The sequence below is a fragment of the Fusarium fujikuroi genome, chromosome FFUJ_chr03, assembly GCF_900079805.1.
Source record: "Fusarium fujikuroi IMI 58289 draft genome, chromosome FFUJ_chr03".
Taxonomy (NCBI): Eukaryota; Fungi; Ascomycota; class Sordariomycetes; order Hypocreales; family Nectriaceae; genus Fusarium; species Fusarium fujikuroi.
Window position 1 is genome coordinate 624,585 of NC_036624.1, and position 17,219 is coordinate 641,803.

The following is a 17,219-nucleotide window of genomic DNA, read 5'->3' on the forward strand; positions in this document are numbered from 1 at the left end:
TCGTCACGTTTCTTTGAGCTGGATTGTTGATCCGGTGACGGGACACTCATCACATCATAGCCGATGATTACCCGTCGCGTCACGCAATAACCCATGATCCATCCTGTCATGACTCCATCTCACTACCCATCGACTCATCCTTGTTTCACCATCCTCCCTACAACCCTTTCCTAAAACCCCAACTCAACATGTCTTCAGAGCGCGCTGAAGATGCGAGTCAGCAGCCTCTTCTGTCTGAGCATCGCCAAGCAGATCACGATGCAGCCGCGTCGCGGGGTACTTTTACGCGTAACCTCGGCGCCGTCGAAGCCTTCGGTATAGTCGTCAGCATCGTTATCGGAAGTGGTGTCTTTACTTCTCCCGGCTCGATCGATACGAATGTTCCGTCGCCGGGTTTGGCGCTGGTTATTTGGTTGATTGGTGGTGTTTTGGCTTGGACGGGTGCTACGACGTTTGCTGAGCTTGGGACTGCTATTCCTGGCGAGGGTACGATTCATTCTGGTTGTTTTCGTGGATCTTGTCTAATAAGGTACAGGTGGTGTTCAACCATATCTTCAGCATATATATGGCGATATCTGGGGCTTCCTCGCAGCGTGGACATGGATCGTTACCGTCATGCCAGCAACGCTCGCCATCCTCTCCATCGTCTTCGTTGAAAGCGCCTACTCAGCTGCAGGCGTCATAAACGAGGACCACCGCATATCGCACAAACTCCTCTCTATTCTGGTACTCATTGTGATGAGCGTCGCAAACTCTATCAGCACCAAAGCCAGTACTCGGCTCAACGGTTTCTTCGTGGTTCTCAAGTTCGTGAGTATTCTTGTCGTGGTCATGGCTGCGTTGGCTGTCGTCGGCGTTCATGCCACGCATCCTGATAAAGAAGCTGGGGGAGGTGATTGGTTCAAGAAGAACTGGTTTGAGTATAGAGATACGTATAATCCGAATGGACCGGATACGGATTGGAGGAAATTAAGTCAGTGGGAGATCTTTGGACATTACTCTGCTGCGTTGTATGCCGCTCTTTGGGCTTACTCTGGTTGGGACAAGGTGAGTTTCTAAATGCTTACATATGGTCTCGCGCTGACATGTCTAGGCCATCTATGTGTCTGCTGAGCTTTCGCAACCTGCAAAGCAACTCCCCCTTGCTATCAACACCTCAATTCCAACTGCGATTATTTGCTTCCTTGCTGCCAACGCTGGATACTACGTTCTACTCCCATGGGACGTCGTCAGCACTACCGACAGCGTGGCCGTCACTGCCCTCACGCGCCTTCTGGGCCGGGGCTTCGGTATCGTCACGGCTGTTCTCATCTGTCTGGTCGTTGCCGGCTCTTTACTGGGCAACTCATTCGTCGCAAGCCGCATGTGCGTCGCCGCAGCAAGAAAGGCCTGGATCCCCAGTCTCTTCACCATTGTTGGCAGAGTTGGCGTTAAGCCTGATGCAGAGGAAACCGAGGAATCGGAAGATGAGTCTGCCAAAGAAGCTGGAGATGCACCCATCAACGCCGTCATTCTTTCAGTCGTCCTTGCATCATTCTATATTCTTTTTGGAAGCTTTAGAGCTCTTTTGACCTTGAATGGTCTTGGAGAGTACTCTTTCTTCTTCCTCACAGTTCTTGGTGCTATCATCCTACGATATCGTGAACCTGATCTGGAGAGACCTTACAAGACGTTTTCAATCAACCCAGTCGTATTTGTGTTGGTGAGCGGATTTGTGGTTGTCCGCGGAGCCATCTTTGCACCCGTTCAAGCGATTGTCATCCTTGTCATCTGGGCTCTAGGCATTGCCTTTTACAAGGTGCGACAGTATCTCGCCACAAGGTAAACGCGACCATAAGTATCACGTGGGAAGAATTTTGGTTTGCAACGCGGTAGCTAGGACTGTTTCTATCATATTGTGCCAATAGAATGGGAGGGCGACATGGAGACGAGCTTAGAATTTATGGACGATACTCACCAAGTGATAGCTAATTGTTGATACGAATAATAATTCTTTGATTACTGGGCGTTACATCAGATCGCCTCCGCTAGCGGAGATTGTGCGGCTATTAATGCCGAGTATGGTAGTCCTCGCCGCACGCAATGCTCTTGGAGATGGCATCATCGTAACTAGTATCTACTAAACCACAAAACCGACTAGATCTAGCCATAGTATTGGACATCGACGTAAAACCCCATCGGAAGCATGTAACCTATCGTTATTTGTAAGAAAGATAGATGGTCTACCCCACGGACTTAACGTTGATGTGCTTGATGGATATCTGACGACTCGACCAGGATGCGACCCAGCTTTCTGGTAAAGACCGTGCCATGCATGGCACATGAGTGATCAGCATAAATTAATCTTCTTCCCCGACCTCGCAGTTTTATATATTGTATGCAAATCGAAAATGTCTGAATTATCGGCCAGGAAGTGGTACCATTGGTACGCACCAACCGACACGCCTGAAGAAAAGAAGCTCATCTTGAAGCTCGACCTTCTACTCGTACCTTACGCATTCGTTCTCTACTGGGTCAAATATGTCGACCAGACCAATATCAGTGAGCTCAGCCTTTGACTTTCGGTGGTATCTTGCACTGACCTCATCAGATAATGCCTACGTCTCTGGCATGGCAGAAGATCTAGGCTTTCACGGCAACGAATTAGTCCAGTTCCAGACGATATTCGTCGTTGGAAACGTCGTCGGTCTTTTACCGTTCATTTATCTCTTCCCTCGTGTTCCAATGCACATTCTAGTACCCAGTCTTGACCTCGGTATGTCTCCCATCACGACGTGTTCAACTAACCGCTGACCTGAGACCAGGATGGGGCATCTTCACCCTCCTTCAGTACCGCGCCACGAGTTACGCAGAGATAATGGCTTATCGTTTCTTGGTCTCTATGTTTGAAGCATCGTACTTTCCTGGCGTTCACTTCGTACTCGGAAGCTGGTACAGGTCAGATGAGATTGGCAGAAGAGGCGGTTTGTTTTATATCGGCCTCACCCTTGGGACGATGACTGCTGGTCTTCTCCAAGGAGCTGCGACGCAATACCTCGATGGTCACAATGGCCTCGCTGGTTGGAGATGGAACTTCATCATCAACGCAATCATTACCATACCGCTTGCCTTCGTGGGCTACTTTCTCTGGCCTGGGACACCGGACAAGCCCAATCGCTTGGTCATGAAAAAGTCTGAGATCGCCCTCGCAAAAGAACGCCTGGAACGCAATGGGTCCAAAGTTCGAAGCACACCCTTTTCGCTGGCTTTGCTCCGCCGCATCTTCACGAGTTGGCAGTTCTACATCCTCGTATTCTGGGACATTCTGTTCTTCAACACCAGTGCCAACTCAGCTGCTTTCCTCCTTTGGATCAAGAGCTTGGATCGTTACAGCACTACCAAAGTGAACCAGCTTGGATCAATCAGTCCTGCTCTAGGCATCTTCTTTGTCCTGTTCATCAACTTCAGCGCCGATTTATGGATCGGAAGGCCTGCAGCGATCACACTGGCTTCCGTAATCAACTTCACTGGGCTTGTCATTCTGGCAACATGGAACGTTCCCGAAGCAGCAAAGTGGTATGCCTACAGTGTGGGCTACTCGGCCGTTGCAGTATCGTCGGTTCTATATGGCTGGGCCAATACCATTCTTCGACATAACAACGAAGAGCGAGCCTTGACGCTCATTCTGATGACGGCTATAGCTACGTCAACTCAAGCTTGGATACCGCTTCTTGTGTACCCTACTGTCGAGGCACCTCGCTTCCCGAAGGGTTACGTGTACTCAGCGGTCATAGTTGTTCTTCTAGTGGCTATGACTCAGGTCATTCGTATTGTTTATGGTAGTCATGGGTAAGTTTGGATCAAAGCCATCTACAGAAATGGAACTAATGACTTTGTAGGGAAAAGGCACTCGCCCGTCGAGGTAGTCTGAGTGAAACGAGTGAGGATGGCGAGATTCAAACACCTCATGGGCTGAGCATTGACAAAGATGCTGGGAAGCATATACAACCTTCCACAGTGGCTGTTTAGAGACAATCATTGAGACAGCTGACTATGGAGAAGGCAACGGTAGGACTGGGATGGTGAGGAACTCTACCGAGGAATCAATCGGTATTTATTATGGAACGAACAGTTGTTTAAACTAGTACCATTCAAAGCATATTAAATCTGCAGCTACTAAAGCTAGTCATGATGGGCTGGCATCAGCGTATACCATAATACCAATACTATTCTGACTCTTGTATTCAAATCAAGGAACTTTGAGAATCGATCTAGGGAAACCCACCACCAAAGATACCGCCGCCACCGAAGATGCCACCGCCACCGAAAGGGTTTGGCCAGTTCGAAGGGTCAAGACCATGCAGAATTTTATTCCCAATATCTTCAAATTCTCCCCCGAGTTGTTGGAAAGCTTGACCAATTTGATCAGCGCTGAATCCAATCTGGCCCAACAAGCCGTTGATCTGGTCAGCACTCCAACCATACGCCGTCTGAATAGCCGAGGCTATCATCATAGCATCATTACTAAACGCGCTCTGCAGCGCCGACGCCACTTCCTGAGCGGCAAATCCGACCTGCTGCATAGTCTGTGCGACAGCCGTGGCCGACAAACCATAGGCAGTTTTCAGACCGTTCGCTATAGTGTCGGCGGCGAAGCCTGCCTCCTTCATAGTAGCTGCTGCCTGATTGGCATCTTGATTAAAGGCATTCTGCAAAACGCTTGCGACGTTCTCAACGCCTGTGATGACATTCTGCTGAACCTTGCCAGCCCACGCGCTAGCTTCGTTCAACAGGTCGCCGAATATCTGGCTGGCATTGCTCTCGATGTTGTTGAGGATGGCGTTGAGTAGATCACTTACGCTTGAAATGTTCACATCAGCTGTGAAGTCGCCAAAACTGCGCGTCAGACCCTCGAAATCGAAGCTACCTCCAACTGACAGCACAATGTCTGACGAGCTGGTATTTAGTGCGAAGTGCGCACCGACCAGTGCCTGCAAGGGCATAGAGCCGAGGCTTATACCACCGATTGAAGGCAGTGAAATAGTGGCATTGAGGCCGTATTGGAACGAGGCCGCCAGGTTGTGAAAGTCAGATAGTGTGCAGCTCATGTTGGAAGTCAAGATGCCGCCGAATCCTACGTCGAACTTGATGCCATCCGAGGTGATGTCTGCCTCTAGGTGCCAGTTCTCGACCTCGAATAAATTAATAGTGCCGTTGATATGTAAGAAGGGCGAAGCTAGCGTCTGAATCTTCAACACTGCGCCACCCGGAGGCACCATCTGCTTCATCGTGGCGTTTTGGAGTGCCTGCTTCTGCGCAGCCTTGGTGATGATCTGATTGTTCTTGATGGGATTTCCATTGGCATCCACCTTCAAGCTAACGCCAGAGCCATCTCCCTTGATCGAGAATATGTTGCCGAGCGACAAGGGAGACATCTCAATGTCGGCTTTCACCCCGTTAGTGAGGTCAAGCTCCACGTCGCCGTAGAAGTCGAAGCCAAAGATGTCGGCAGCGGCGCTGAAACCGTAGCCCATGTTGGAAAGCGACCCGTCAGGCAACACGACGGGTTCCATGGGATTCTCAGACCACTGGAAGGAGAGGTCGGAGAACAACACCGGTACATCCACAGGACATTGGGCGTTGGTGAAGACTGTATAAATGTCCGTCAGGTGCATCTTGGGCACATAGAAGGAGATGTAGAGAGGATTTGGTACCTCCTCTATCAACTGGCAGACAACCACGAACGAGTCATCGTCAAGAGGCACTATGGTATTGTTGGCAGCGTCACCGATGTGGAGTTGACCGGACAAGCCGATCGCCGCACTTGGAGGCTCGAATATGATTCCGATGCCTACTCCAAACGAGTCAAAGTGCACGCCCTTCATGACTGGTGGCGCTGGCAACGGGCCTTTGTCTCCCTTGATGACTACACCAAAGGCGGCCTCGATGTTGTCAATTGTCATAGACAGATCTGCCTCAAATTTGTTGTCAAAGATGTCAAACGGCATATCGCCAGTCACAGTGAAGACGACGAACTTGAATAGTGGATTGATGTCAATGGTGGCAGTGGGCTTATTGATGTTCAGGGTTCCCGCGCCTCCAAAGGGTACGTGCATAGCATCAAGGCTGATGGACAGGCGAGTACCGAAGATGTTCAAGCCCACAGCGTAATTGAACATGACTGAGACCTGGAGCTGCTGGACATTGAACAGCGACCCAAAGAACTGCAGTGCCTCATCTGACTGGGCAGGTAGCTTCTTCAGATCGATCCCGGCTTGAAGAGCGAGAACATCATTATTGGTGTTGCAAGTGAACTTGGTCACCACAATGTCCGGCAAAAATTCCGGCCAGGTTGCGCCGAGCAGCGTGGCGAGAGTACTAAGCGAGTACAAGGCCTGGTCCATAGGCTTACCTTTAGACTCAGGTTGCTCTGCTGTGTATGTGATACCCATCATGTAGGTAGCAAACGTACAGCTCTTGAATTGCTCATGCTGAGCAAAGAACTTGTTCACGGGGGTGACTTGTGGCTTTGAGGTGTCTTTCCAGATAGCATTGAACGCTTGAGTGAGCGGGTCGTTCTTATTGTTGGTGATGAAGGTTATGAAGGCCATAGTTTGGGCCATGGCCTTGACATCGGCTTCGCCAACAGCGAATGGACCAGTGCTCACATCTTGCAAGTAGATGATGCGCGCCAATGGGGAGTTGAACTTTGCATCGCTGATGATCAGCACTGAGGCTGGGTGCTTGAGCTGCAGTGAAGCTGTAGTCTTGGGGGGTACAGTTGCGATGGAGGTTAAAGTGCCGAAATAGTTGGTCTTGTCTTGGTCACTGAATGAGTCGTAGACTATGACGCTGACGTCTAAGTGATTGGCAAAGGATATTTCGGGGGGAGTAATGGGAGGAGCCATGATGGTCAGATTAAGCAGTGTTGGAATAGAGAAGAGGGAAAAGTGAGAGGAAAAGGCAACGATAGAATGGAGAGTTGTGATCGTTGCGGTGGTGGTGGTTGATAATTAACTTGCTCCAGGCATGTTACGGTGACTTACATACAGTACCACTCAGCTCTCTTGTTAGTTGTTTGAGGCGATGATGACCTTTTGCGGGTATATCCGAACCCGCTTGATACCAACACCCGGGCCGTTCCCTCCGTCATAGGGCGGAGCATGAGCTCTCCTCGTCACGGGCACTATTTGTTCTTGATCTGTATATTTCTACGAATTGAGTTTAGTACAGAAAACTGTGTGATACAAGATTATTCCAAGCAGCCACATACGAATCATTTACGAGGCATCCTACTGGGCCTTTTCCCATAGACCGTTGTATTCCCCGCTTCATTGACCGGTTGTGCGGCTCATCGTAAGCTTAGGGCTGACTGTTCCAAACCAATAGCGACTGTCGTGGCTGGCTAGTTCGAACGGCTGAAGACACACTATCAATGTGATCGAGGGGTGATAGGCGGCCCAAGCTCCTTACGTGGCGCTAGCTACCGGAACTAGCGATAATATGTACCGATGGGGGGTTTAGGGCTGCATGCTTCGTATTCATACCGAAAATGGTGGCTCCTTGATTCGTAGCGATACGGCAGCGAGACTAGTGACGAGCTGAATTTGGACGAAAGTCCCGTTTTTCGGCATTTCGACTCCGAATGGGGGCATCCCACTGCGGAATCGATACTGAGAGTGGCAAGGTGAGTGTTTGGTGAGATCAATAGTTAATGTTGAGCTGACGGATTTGAATCAATGTCGTGAACAGCGGTCAGGTGAGAACGGACTGGCCGTATAGTGGCTGGCTGAATACAACTAGAAATCTAGCTCTCGGCATGTGTCCCTGGGAATTGCCCCTCATGGTAAGCCATCGGAACGTCCCTAGCTATGAGTTCGATACCGAACATAGTAAGTCCCTTTCTCATGACTAGTGTATCTTGGGCTTGCCGACTGGATGAAATGTCGATAATATAGGCTAACCTACTCGAATTGGTGGTCAGAATGGTGGCTGGCTGTGTTTCCCCATCCCTATAACGACTGTCATATTGAGACAGGCTTGTGATAGTGGCTAAGGCTGAGCATGTTCAACGTCATCTGACAACGAATGATTGGGTAGAGCGGTAGAAAGCATCCGAGATAGTTTGAGCGGGACTATGGCTCTGCCCGTGCGGGACAATTTCAACGATTCTAGCCAGCACAGCAACATCAACATTATTTCATCTCACCGTTTGTACCCATACCAGCTACTGTGGCAGAGGATTATATATATACAGCTCCAAAGACTGCACTACTTACATCTAAAGACATTCATCTTTACAATCATCCAACACATCATAACATCCTTCTCACTCAGCCATTAGCGCTTTTACTCTTCACCCCAAACAATCATGAGTTCCACAAACAATCCCGTCGCCTCAATCACCAACAACTCTGGTTCCTCTGTGGACATATACGATGTCTTCAACCCTAGCACCGACCCCAAGATGCAGGGGCCATTGACATACACCAAACTGGCCACTGTGTCAAGCGGCAGCACCCAGCAGGTCCAGACCATTCACTTTGCCAGCCAGCTTCAGGCCATGTTCACTGGCAACGTCACAGCACTGAGCGGCACCTTCTACCAGCAGTTTCCTGTTGCTGTGCTGGCAGTTTCCCCCTTTGCTGATTCAAACGCTTTCACTGTTACTAGTGACAATCAGCAGAGCATGGTGGACTCGTTCAAGTTCATCAAGTACACCCAGGCGAACCCATCTTCGCAACTGGCCACGCAGTTCCGCACAGCTCTGGGTGACACGACTAACCAGAAAACCGCGGTCAACAAGTTCTTCCAGAGTACTGGCAGCTTCAAGCTGTGCACGCTTAGTACCTGGACTGCGGTCTTTACTTGGCAAGCCCAGTTCACGAACCCGTGGCAGGGAACCTACTACCTCTACAGTCTTGACAAAGTCCCGGCTTTGGTAGCAACACTGGCCATTACAGCTAGCACTGATAATAGCTCAGCTGTGCTGACCATGGCTGGCACAAACAATGAGAACACGGCGGTGGTGATGGCAGGTGATGGCACCATGTCGGAGCAGAACCAAGGCACTGGCAATCTGTCAGTTGCTCTGACTCCTACCTGGCTGAATGTAGCCCAGACCAGCCAGCAGGACGGCAAGGCTGTATCCAACTATGTCATTGGGGCTGCGTTCACGGGCACCATCAACGGGCAGAAGGTGGCCGGCAACCTCAACCAGCTGGCCATCCCAGACCCGTCAGATAGCTCCAAGAACGCCAGCAACAAGAATTCGGCCAACGGCTTCTCTCTTAGCATGCTCGAAGGTTTGATCGGAATGCTGACCAGCATCGGTATGCTGTACTACATGGCCAAGGGCCACAAGCAGGCCGAGACCCAGAAGAAGAATGACGTCGAGAAGGACGCCACCAGCAAGAAGGACGCTGAAGACAAGGTTGAGAAAGTTGAGAAGGACTACCAGTCAGAGTCAGTCCCAGAGGTGCAAGCACAGGCTTCAAAGGTCGAGGCCACTGTGCCGGAGGTGCAACAGGGCTATAAGGGGGTCAACCAAGCCCAAGACATCCAAGGCAAGACAGACACCATCCGCCAACAGAAAGAATCCATGAATGAAGTCTTGGAAGGCGGTGCCCCATCCCCAGCGACAGAGGATACAGCCATAAACCTCGCCAAGGCCAGCGACGAAGTCGCCGGTGCAACGGATCCTAATAAGAGCCCAGAGGAGCGAGACGCATCTCTGAAAGATGCCACGACAACCCTGAACAAAACGAGTGAGGATATTCAGACCGCGCTGAAGGACCAGGCTGAGGAGCTTCCGAAGGAGGAGGCGCAGAAGCTGGAGGATGCTAGTGAGGCGATTGACCAGACGCAGAAGGAGGCTGATGCTGAGAAGGAGGTTCAGGAGGAGCAGGAGAAGGAAAATGAGGAGAGTCCGGAGAATGAGGTGGAGGATAGTACCTTTGATCCACCGGAGGGAAGAGAGGCACCTCCTTTTGAGGGAGCGATCTGAGAGGTTAAGCTTGTTGAGTTGCTCGCTGTTAGGTTAGCACTTGAGATACTGTCATTTAGTTGGATAATCTAGATACGATCTAAGGGATTTGATATTATGAAGAATATTTCTGAGTTTCAAGCAACTTCGTGGTAGATAGTAATATCATCTACAAGCGTTGTATGAATGCAGTGCTCCGAATATCGAGAAATCCCAGTCTTGGCATAAAATCTGAGACTGGGCCTTGACCTTGAATTCAGTAAGCCAAGATCGACTCGAGGCTTACGGCTTGCCTGAGATATTGTGATTAGTAAATATTGACACGGCACTAAGCTACGGCTTTGTTTTGATAGCTCATTCTATTGAGGTGTCAACTTCATATCGACCAGAGACGATTGGGGCTAAAGGTTCTGTTCACGAGTAATCTTGTGAAGTTCCCCTATGCACGATGGTCAGAGCTCGTCAGCCGGAACTGTTGCAGTCGGGGGCTATCTTCCCGCAGTGGATGGTCTAGTCTGACATCCTCAATGCTACGACATAAAAAATGGAATTTTACTCGTTTGAAAAGGAGTGGATGACGATAAGGTTGCTGAAAGACTAAGAATGGCACCCTTCAGGTCCAGAAATCCGTAATCGGGAAGTGGGAGAACTCTATCTAGCCACATCATATCACTTCACAATTCCTACCAGAGTGTTCCTGAATATCACAATTTGCAAGGTGGCATTCGGTAGTTGGACCTCCTCAGAATCGTATCCCCTTTCCTCAGGATTCAGCCCCATCGAATAAAAAACCTCAGACCCATGTTTATCTAAATTACAAGCGAGCGCCGATCACTCCAACGGTTCTGGATCCTCGTGGATGTCAACCCTACCAACATAGTTTTAGACCTAGCCATAGCCTATCAAAATATTTGGAATAGTCCCAGTGTCGCATTGAATGGAAAGTCGTGGCCGGGGAAGCCGTATAGCTCTTCCTGGTCGTTGGTTCCACGAGAGGGGTATTTAGTCAGTTCATACAAAATTAACCTCAGCCCATTCCAATTGTTTCGTTTTGTTTCATTTCTGTATTTCAAAAATGTCTGGTTTTAAGGTTCTCATTATCGGTGCTGGACCAACTGGTCTTCTAGCGGCTCTTGCGCTGCAACGAGCGGGCATTGACTTTACGATATTAGAGAGGAGAAAAGAAGCGGATTTGAATTGGGGAGCTTCGGTTTGTCTTTGGCCGCAGAGTGCGAGAGTTCTTGATCAGCTTGGGTTGCTTGATGAAGCACATGCGCTGCATTTGCCGATGAAGAAGAAATGTAATCTTAGGCGGGATGGAAGTGTTATGAGTTGGAGCAATATGATTGAGAACATTGGTCACTAGTAAGTCTGCTTCCTTTTGGCCTTGTCATGAAAGCTGCTAACGTTTACAGTCACGGCCATGAATGGATGCTCTTCCAACGCGGCGATCTAGTCAATCTTCTCATGGGTGACCTCTCCGATATAACGAACCAGCTCCTCGTCGACAAACAAGTCACCTCAATCGCCTCGGGCCCTGACGGAGTCGAAGTCAAGTGCGCAGATGGTCATTCTTACAGTGGAGACCTCATTATCGGAGCAGACGGCATCAACAGCACAACCCGAACCTTTGTCGACGACATCGCCCCCGATGCTACAAGCGGTGATTTCACAACAACCTTCTACGGCTTCTACGGCCACGGCACCACTGTATCCAAAGATCTCGAACCAGGCGTCGATTACGAATGTCACTCCGAGGGTTTCAGCTCGCAGCTCATCATGCCGTCGCACGAGAAATACTTCTTCACCATCTACCTCAAGCTCGATAAGCCAACAAACGATCGCTATTACATCTCAGCCGAAGAAGCCGATGAACTTGCAAAGAAATATGGCGATATTTATCTCGCTCCAGGCGTTACCTTCAAGGAAGTCTGGGCCGCGAAGAACTGGACTCACACAGCCCCATTCGAAGAAGGCGTCGCAAAGAAATGGTTCAGAGATCGTGTCGTCCTCGTCGGCGACTCCGTTCACAAAATGACACCCAACATCGGCTTCGGCCTAAACACAGGATGGCAATCCACCGTCGTGCTGATCAACTTGCTTCGCGACCTTCTTCGCGATAACCCAAACCCGGATATCAAGGAGCTTACAAAGACGTTTGAGGAGTACAAGAAGATGAGGTTCAATCATGTTACTAAGGACGTTGAACTAGCTGGTACGTCGACGCGGGCGGTCATGTGGGACAACTTTCTGTGGAAGTTTTTGGATCAGTATGTTCTGCCGTATATCAATGGCGATACTATCTTGGCGAAGCTTATGTGCTCGCCGACTGTTCAGAAGGCTTTCACGTTGAACTTTTTGCCGGAGCCGAATTATAAGGAGGGGGAGTTGAAGTGGCATAATAAGCCGGTTATTGTGAAGGAGTAAAGCTGAGGCTTGGCTGTTGGAGGGTTGTTTGCATAGAACCACATAGCATAGCATGCTTTTCATTGGGTTTAATACATAATGTCTCTATTTAGTCTTCCACTGTGCAGTCTTGACTTCGCTTCAAAGCTTTGTAGCTAAAAAGCGTATCCTACTTCCTCAGTTCAGCTGTCGCTTCTCGCAAAGCCTCAGCCAAAGTTGTCTTCCCATAAATAACATCAACATCACTTGGCTTCGAAAGATCCTTCTCTGCAATACCGCCTGGCAAAAAGCATGTACTCATTTCAACCCACTCATTCACAATCTGCGGCGCAAATATCCTGCCATAAAATTCCGGAAGCTCTTCTTTCCCAATCGCCTTGATTTCAACGTCCTTACCCAGCGCCTGCGAAAATGCCTTCTGCGCGTCCAGCGGAGAATACGGCTCTGGTCCGTGGAGTTCCATGATGCATGGCTTTGTTGGCGGTGTCCAATCGCGAGTGAGCTGCGTGGCCATTGCTTCGCCTATGTCTCTGATGGCAACCATGGCGATCTTGAAGTCGAGTGGCGTGATGGTCGAAAAGAAGAAGGGGTCTGGGCCTTTGAGCGTTTCAACGGACATGGTCCAATTTTCCATGAAGTATGAGCATCTGATAATGATAACTTCAGGGATATCCGTGGTCCTTAGAACTTGTTCCGAGATGTGATTTGTTTTGAGTTCACCCTTTGGTGCTATGTTAATAGAGATCAGTGAGGGTTGGCGGTGAGCTTACCACGCCATCCGAAAACTCAGCACCAACGCTCGAGAGCAAAACAAGTCTTTTCACACAACCAGCCTTCTCAATCGCTGCCTTGACATTGCTTGAGATTCTTTGAGCGTACTCAACGATGTCACGTCCGTCGTAGGCAGGCGGAAGCACCATCAAAACTACATCAGAACAGGAGAAGTCTAGGGTATTCACATCTCCAACGTCACCTTGAACCGCCGTGAAATTGTTGGCAGAGTTGAACTCGTCGGGGGCTTTCTTCAGGTCGCGGTACAAGCCTCTGACCTGGACCTCCGGGTTTTGTAATAACAGCGAGCGAATGGCAGCTGTGCTCGTTTTGTTACTTGCCGGTGCGACTGTAACCTGCATTTTGATTCGATCAAGACAACAAAGAAAGGTGAGGATTGGACAAAGTGGAAATCGTCGAACAATACGCTTCTGATGAATTCGTGAATCATACGATGTCATGAGTTTAGTCAGTAAACTTAGATTCACGGTATCTCAGCTGATTCCCCGCGCTATTTCGTGAACATTCTCACGCCAGATCTCGTGTCTGTGGCTGGAGAATGACATCACAGTATAGGTACCTTAGCGAACCCATTTCACACTTAGCCCTCCGTGTTTTGTTGAAAAAGAATTTGCGCCATTATCCATATCAACACCACCTTATCTTCCTTTCATGTGAGTGATTATGAGGTTGTAGATATCCTAGTAGTCGCGATCTAGAGCCATATGCGTGCGCTGCCGTCTTTCCACCAATATCAGGGATGCTTGCGTCGATCCCAGAATATGACAAGAACAACTCGATTGCCCCAACCTACCCTGCAATGCTGCCTCAAGAAGCACCATAAAAACTCATGAAATTGGGTAGCGCCTGTAGGTCATTTTAGCTAGATTTAGGCCCTCTGATTAGCTATAAGCTAAATAAAGATTTAACATCTTACTAAATAGCGTCATGCGCTAAATAACTATAGTGACTTTACTTAGTGCAGTATCTATAGGCACCACCTAATTCTACGAGTTTATACGGTAGAGTCCTGCTGTTCTATTTGCTCTTGAGTCTTTCGGGCATGAGACGCCTGAAGATATGTAATGGCTGCCATATCCGAAGCCGGATATGCAAGTCTCGGGTATTACCATATTCGGTTAGACTTCGCCACACTCGGGTCCAGGAGCCGAGCTCAGCTAACTCCGACATTAAAAGCACATGCTACTGCGAGCCATTCGGCGCAGTATCTAGTCCAGTCGCGAGTACCAAATCCCTCTTGAAGCCATCAGAAATGTCACAATCAACCGCAAGGGCACTACAGCGTGTCAAGGGTAGTTGCAGCCCCTCCTTGTGGCGAAGTCCGCCCCATGGATTCGCCAGGCGCTCATTTTCTGCCACCTGCTCGAGACGCCTTATGGACACGAGCGGCTTCTCAGATACGCAATTGACTGTTCGAGAAGCTGTCAGTCAGCTGTGTTCCAATTTTCCCAATACCTACTGGCAGGAAAGAGATCAGGCCGAACAGGATCCTCAAGACTTCCATGCTGCCCTTGCCAAGGACGGTTGGCTGGGCATAGCCCTCCCCGAGGCCCTCGGCGGTGCAGGACTAGGCATCTCCGAGGCGGTCATGATGATGCAAACCATTACCGAGAGCGGCGCTGGCATGGCAGGCGCCCAGGCGATCCATGCGAATGTCTATGCCACGCAGCCCTTAGCAAAATTCGGCACAGAGAAGCAGCTGCAAAGCACAATACCCAACATCATCCAAGGCAAATGGCGGGTTTGTTTCGGTGTCACAGAGCCTAATAGTGGTCTCGACACATTACGGCTGACCACCACGGCTACCAAACAACCAGATGGCTCCTATAGCGTTAGCGGCCAAAAGATCTGGATCACCTGCGCCCAAGTCGCATCCAAGATGATTCTTTTGGCGCGAACTGCTCCATTGGACCCGAAGAAGCCGAGCCAGGGATTATCTCTTTTCTGCATCGATCTCAACAGAGACCAGCAAGGCCTAGACCTGCGCAAGATTAGAAAAATGGGAGGAAAAGCTGTTGATGCAAATGAGGTCTTCTTTGACAATTATAGCATTCCTGCTGACAGCCTCATCGGAGATGAAGGACAGGGCTTCAAGATTATCCTGCATGGCATGAATGCCGAGCGTTGTCTTTTGGCTGGCGAGGCTCTTGGTCTTGGGTACGCAGCTTTAAACAAGGCGGCCGAGTATGCTAGGGACCGAACTGTCTTCCAGCGTCCCATCGGCCAAAATCAAGCTATAGCACACCCACTCGCAGATGCATATATGAAGCTTGAGGCCGCCAAGCTTATGACCTACCATGCCGCCAGACTCTACGACGACAGCAGCAAAGAGGACTCCTCCCCCGATGCAAAGATAAGTCCTGCTTCTGTGGGCGTGGCATGTAACAGTGCCAAGTATATGGCAGCTGAGGCGGCCTTCACAGCCTGCGAACGGGCTGTCCTGACGCATGGTGGTATGGGATATGCGGCTGAGTACGACGTGGAACGGTGGTTCAGAGAGTGCCTTGTCCCACGCATCGCCCCTGTTAGCCGCGAAATGATTCTTAATTACATCAGCGAGAAGGTTCTGGCGCTTCCTCGTAGCTATTAGGGCTAGCAAGCTTAGGCTCTGAATAATACATTATGTGTTTTGTCGCATCTTGAGCAAGGATGACTAAGCAGCCTGTTGTTATATCCGACCGAAGACCTTGCTAATCTCTTTGTGAAACGTAAAGGTGCCCTTGTATTTGTGTATTTGGTCTTTCAGAACAAGCTAGAGTCTTGTAATATTGATCTCGGTAAATGAGGCTTTCTCGCCCAGCACTAACAGCCGACTTCGGGATTCCGGAGCCGAAGCTGCCAGGTCACTGGACGCTAATCCACCACATAAGATTTGGATGACTCCTCGCCATGAGAAGTAAATTGATCGCACCTTATCAGCCATGAAACTATTCACCACCTCACGTCTTGGCAATCCACTCCGCCTGGGATGCCGCAGCTCTCAAAGGCGATCTGCAAGCACTCTGGGCTCGGATGTTGCCCAACAGCTCTTGAGCCGACTCAAAGATCGCGTCATGACGCGTCGACAAGTCCTAGACGGCAACCAGCTCCAGAAGCTCAGCTTAACTCTCAACCGACGATATCTTCACCCTGGTCATGACATTGCCGAAACAGCACCAGCTAACGGCACGGTCCTGCCAGCGGGCTACCATCTGGTCTATTTCACTCCCAACGGAACAGAATTTGAGTTGGGAGTAGACGGAACGGATCGCAGTTTCAATGCTCCGGCGCCCTTCACGCGACGCATGTGGGCGGGAGGATGCATGCAGTGGGCCAAAAACTGTCCCTTGCGCGTTGGCGAGGAAGTTGAGGAGCGCACCCGTTTGCTTGCTGCTGAGCCAAAGAAAAGTCGGGATGGAACCGAAATGATAGTCGTCACTATTGAGAAAGAGTTTTGGGGCTCACAGGGACTCTCTCTTACCGACCAAAGGTGAACCATCCTTGTTTACCAATGGCGACTCATGTTAAGAAAGATATTAGGTCTTGGGTATTCCGCACAGAGCTCCCAGAGCCTCTGGAGAATACTACTGTGCCTACCAGCCTGGTAACAGTACAAACAAATGTTCAAACTACGCAGCACTCGCCGAAAGGTATGCTAGCCGCGACAGCGAGGCTCTTGCTAATATTAGCCAGGGTATCCAGAGCGCCAGATGACGTGGTCTCCCATATCTCTCTTCCGCTTCTCGGCGCTGACGTTCAACGCGCATAGAATACATTATGATGCGGCCTGGAGTCAGGGAGTTGAGAGGCATCGAGGCCTTGTAGTGCATGGTCCGCTCAATCTTATCAATTTGCTTGATTATTGGCGTGACGTCCACGCCGTTCCTGACGGCACAGGACCAAGCGAGATTACATACAGAGCACTGTCGCCTCTTTACTCGGGCGAGCGCTATACGGTGAAGACTAGTCCTGAGGGGCAGTCCAAGGGAGATGTCGAGGTTCTAGTGGAAAGGGAGGGCACATTGTGTATGAAAGGGAAGATTTCAGAATGATAGATGGTGGCTGAGCGGACGACTGA

General features: G+C 49.9%; 8 protein-coding genes; 6 read left to right on the forward strand and 2 right to left on the reverse strand.

Moving 5' to 3' along the window:
• Positions 1-188: 188 nt before the first annotated feature.
• Positions 189-1,825, forward strand: FFUJ_02336 (related to large neutral amino acid transporter; the record flags this gene model as incomplete). XM_023574054.1 has 3 exons in its annotated part: positions 189-486; positions 536-1,047; positions 1,094-1,825. The coding sequence occupies 3 exons, from the start codon at positions 189-191 to the stop codon at positions 1,823-1,825; spliced, it is 1,542 nt and encodes a 513-aa protein (XP_023427478.1).
• Positions 1,826-2,390: 565 nt separating this feature from the next.
• Positions 2,391-4,008, forward strand: FFUJ_02337 (related to putative transporter SEO1; the record flags this gene model as incomplete). XM_023574055.1 has 4 exons in its annotated part: positions 2,391-2,541; positions 2,591-2,755; positions 2,805-3,828; positions 3,879-4,008. 4 exons carry the CDS (start codon positions 2,391-2,393, stop codon positions 4,006-4,008), a joined length of 1,470 nt encoding a protein of 489 aa, XP_023427479.1.
• Positions 4,009-4,250: 242 nt separating this feature from the next.
• On the reverse strand, positions 4,251-6,887 carry FFUJ_02338 (uncharacterized protein; the record flags this gene model as incomplete). The annotated part of the gene is made up of 1 exon (XM_023574056.1): positions 4,251-6,887. The coding sequence occupies one exon, from the start codon at positions 6,885-6,887 to the stop codon at positions 4,251-4,253; it is 2,637 nt and encodes an 878-aa protein (XP_023427480.1).
• A 1,463-nt stretch (positions 6,888-8,350) lies between these two features.
• FFUJ_02339 (uncharacterized protein) lies at positions 8,351-9,985 on the forward strand (the record flags this gene model as incomplete). The annotated part of the gene is made up of 1 exon (XM_023574057.1): positions 8,351-9,985. One exon carries the CDS (start codon positions 8,351-8,353, stop codon positions 9,983-9,985), a length of 1,635 nt encoding a protein of 544 aa, XP_023427481.1.
• A 1,054-nt stretch (positions 9,986-11,039) lies between these two features.
• FFUJ_02340 (related to hydroxylase) lies at positions 11,040-12,391 on the forward strand (the record flags this gene model as incomplete). XM_023574058.1 has 2 exons in its annotated part: positions 11,040-11,329; positions 11,380-12,391. The coding sequence occupies 2 exons, from the start codon at positions 11,040-11,042 to the stop codon at positions 12,389-12,391; spliced, it is 1,302 nt and encodes a 433-aa protein (XP_023427482.1).
• Positions 12,392-12,539: 148 nt separating this feature from the next.
• Positions 12,540-13,503, reverse strand: FFUJ_02341 (uncharacterized protein; the record flags this gene model as incomplete). XM_023574059.1 has 2 exons in its annotated part: positions 12,540-13,091; positions 13,141-13,503. 2 exons carry the CDS (start codon positions 13,501-13,503, stop codon positions 12,540-12,542), a joined length of 915 nt encoding a protein of 304 aa, XP_023427483.1.
• Positions 13,504-14,414: 911 nt separating this feature from the next.
• Positions 14,415-15,752, forward strand: FFUJ_02342 (related to isovaleryl-CoA dehydrogenase; the record flags this gene model as incomplete). Its single annotated transcript, XM_023574060.1, has 1 exon — positions 14,415-15,752. One exon carries the CDS (start codon positions 14,415-14,417, stop codon positions 15,750-15,752), a length of 1,338 nt encoding a protein of 445 aa, XP_023427484.1.
• A 331-nt stretch (positions 15,753-16,083) lies between these two features.
• Positions 16,084-17,193, forward strand: FFUJ_02343 (uncharacterized protein; the record flags this gene model as incomplete). XM_023574061.1 has 3 exons in its annotated part: positions 16,084-16,631; positions 16,682-16,791; positions 16,835-17,193. The coding sequence occupies 3 exons, from the start codon at positions 16,084-16,086 to the stop codon at positions 17,191-17,193; spliced, it is 1,017 nt and encodes a 338-aa protein (XP_023427485.1).
• Positions 17,194-17,219: the final 26 nt, after the last annotated feature.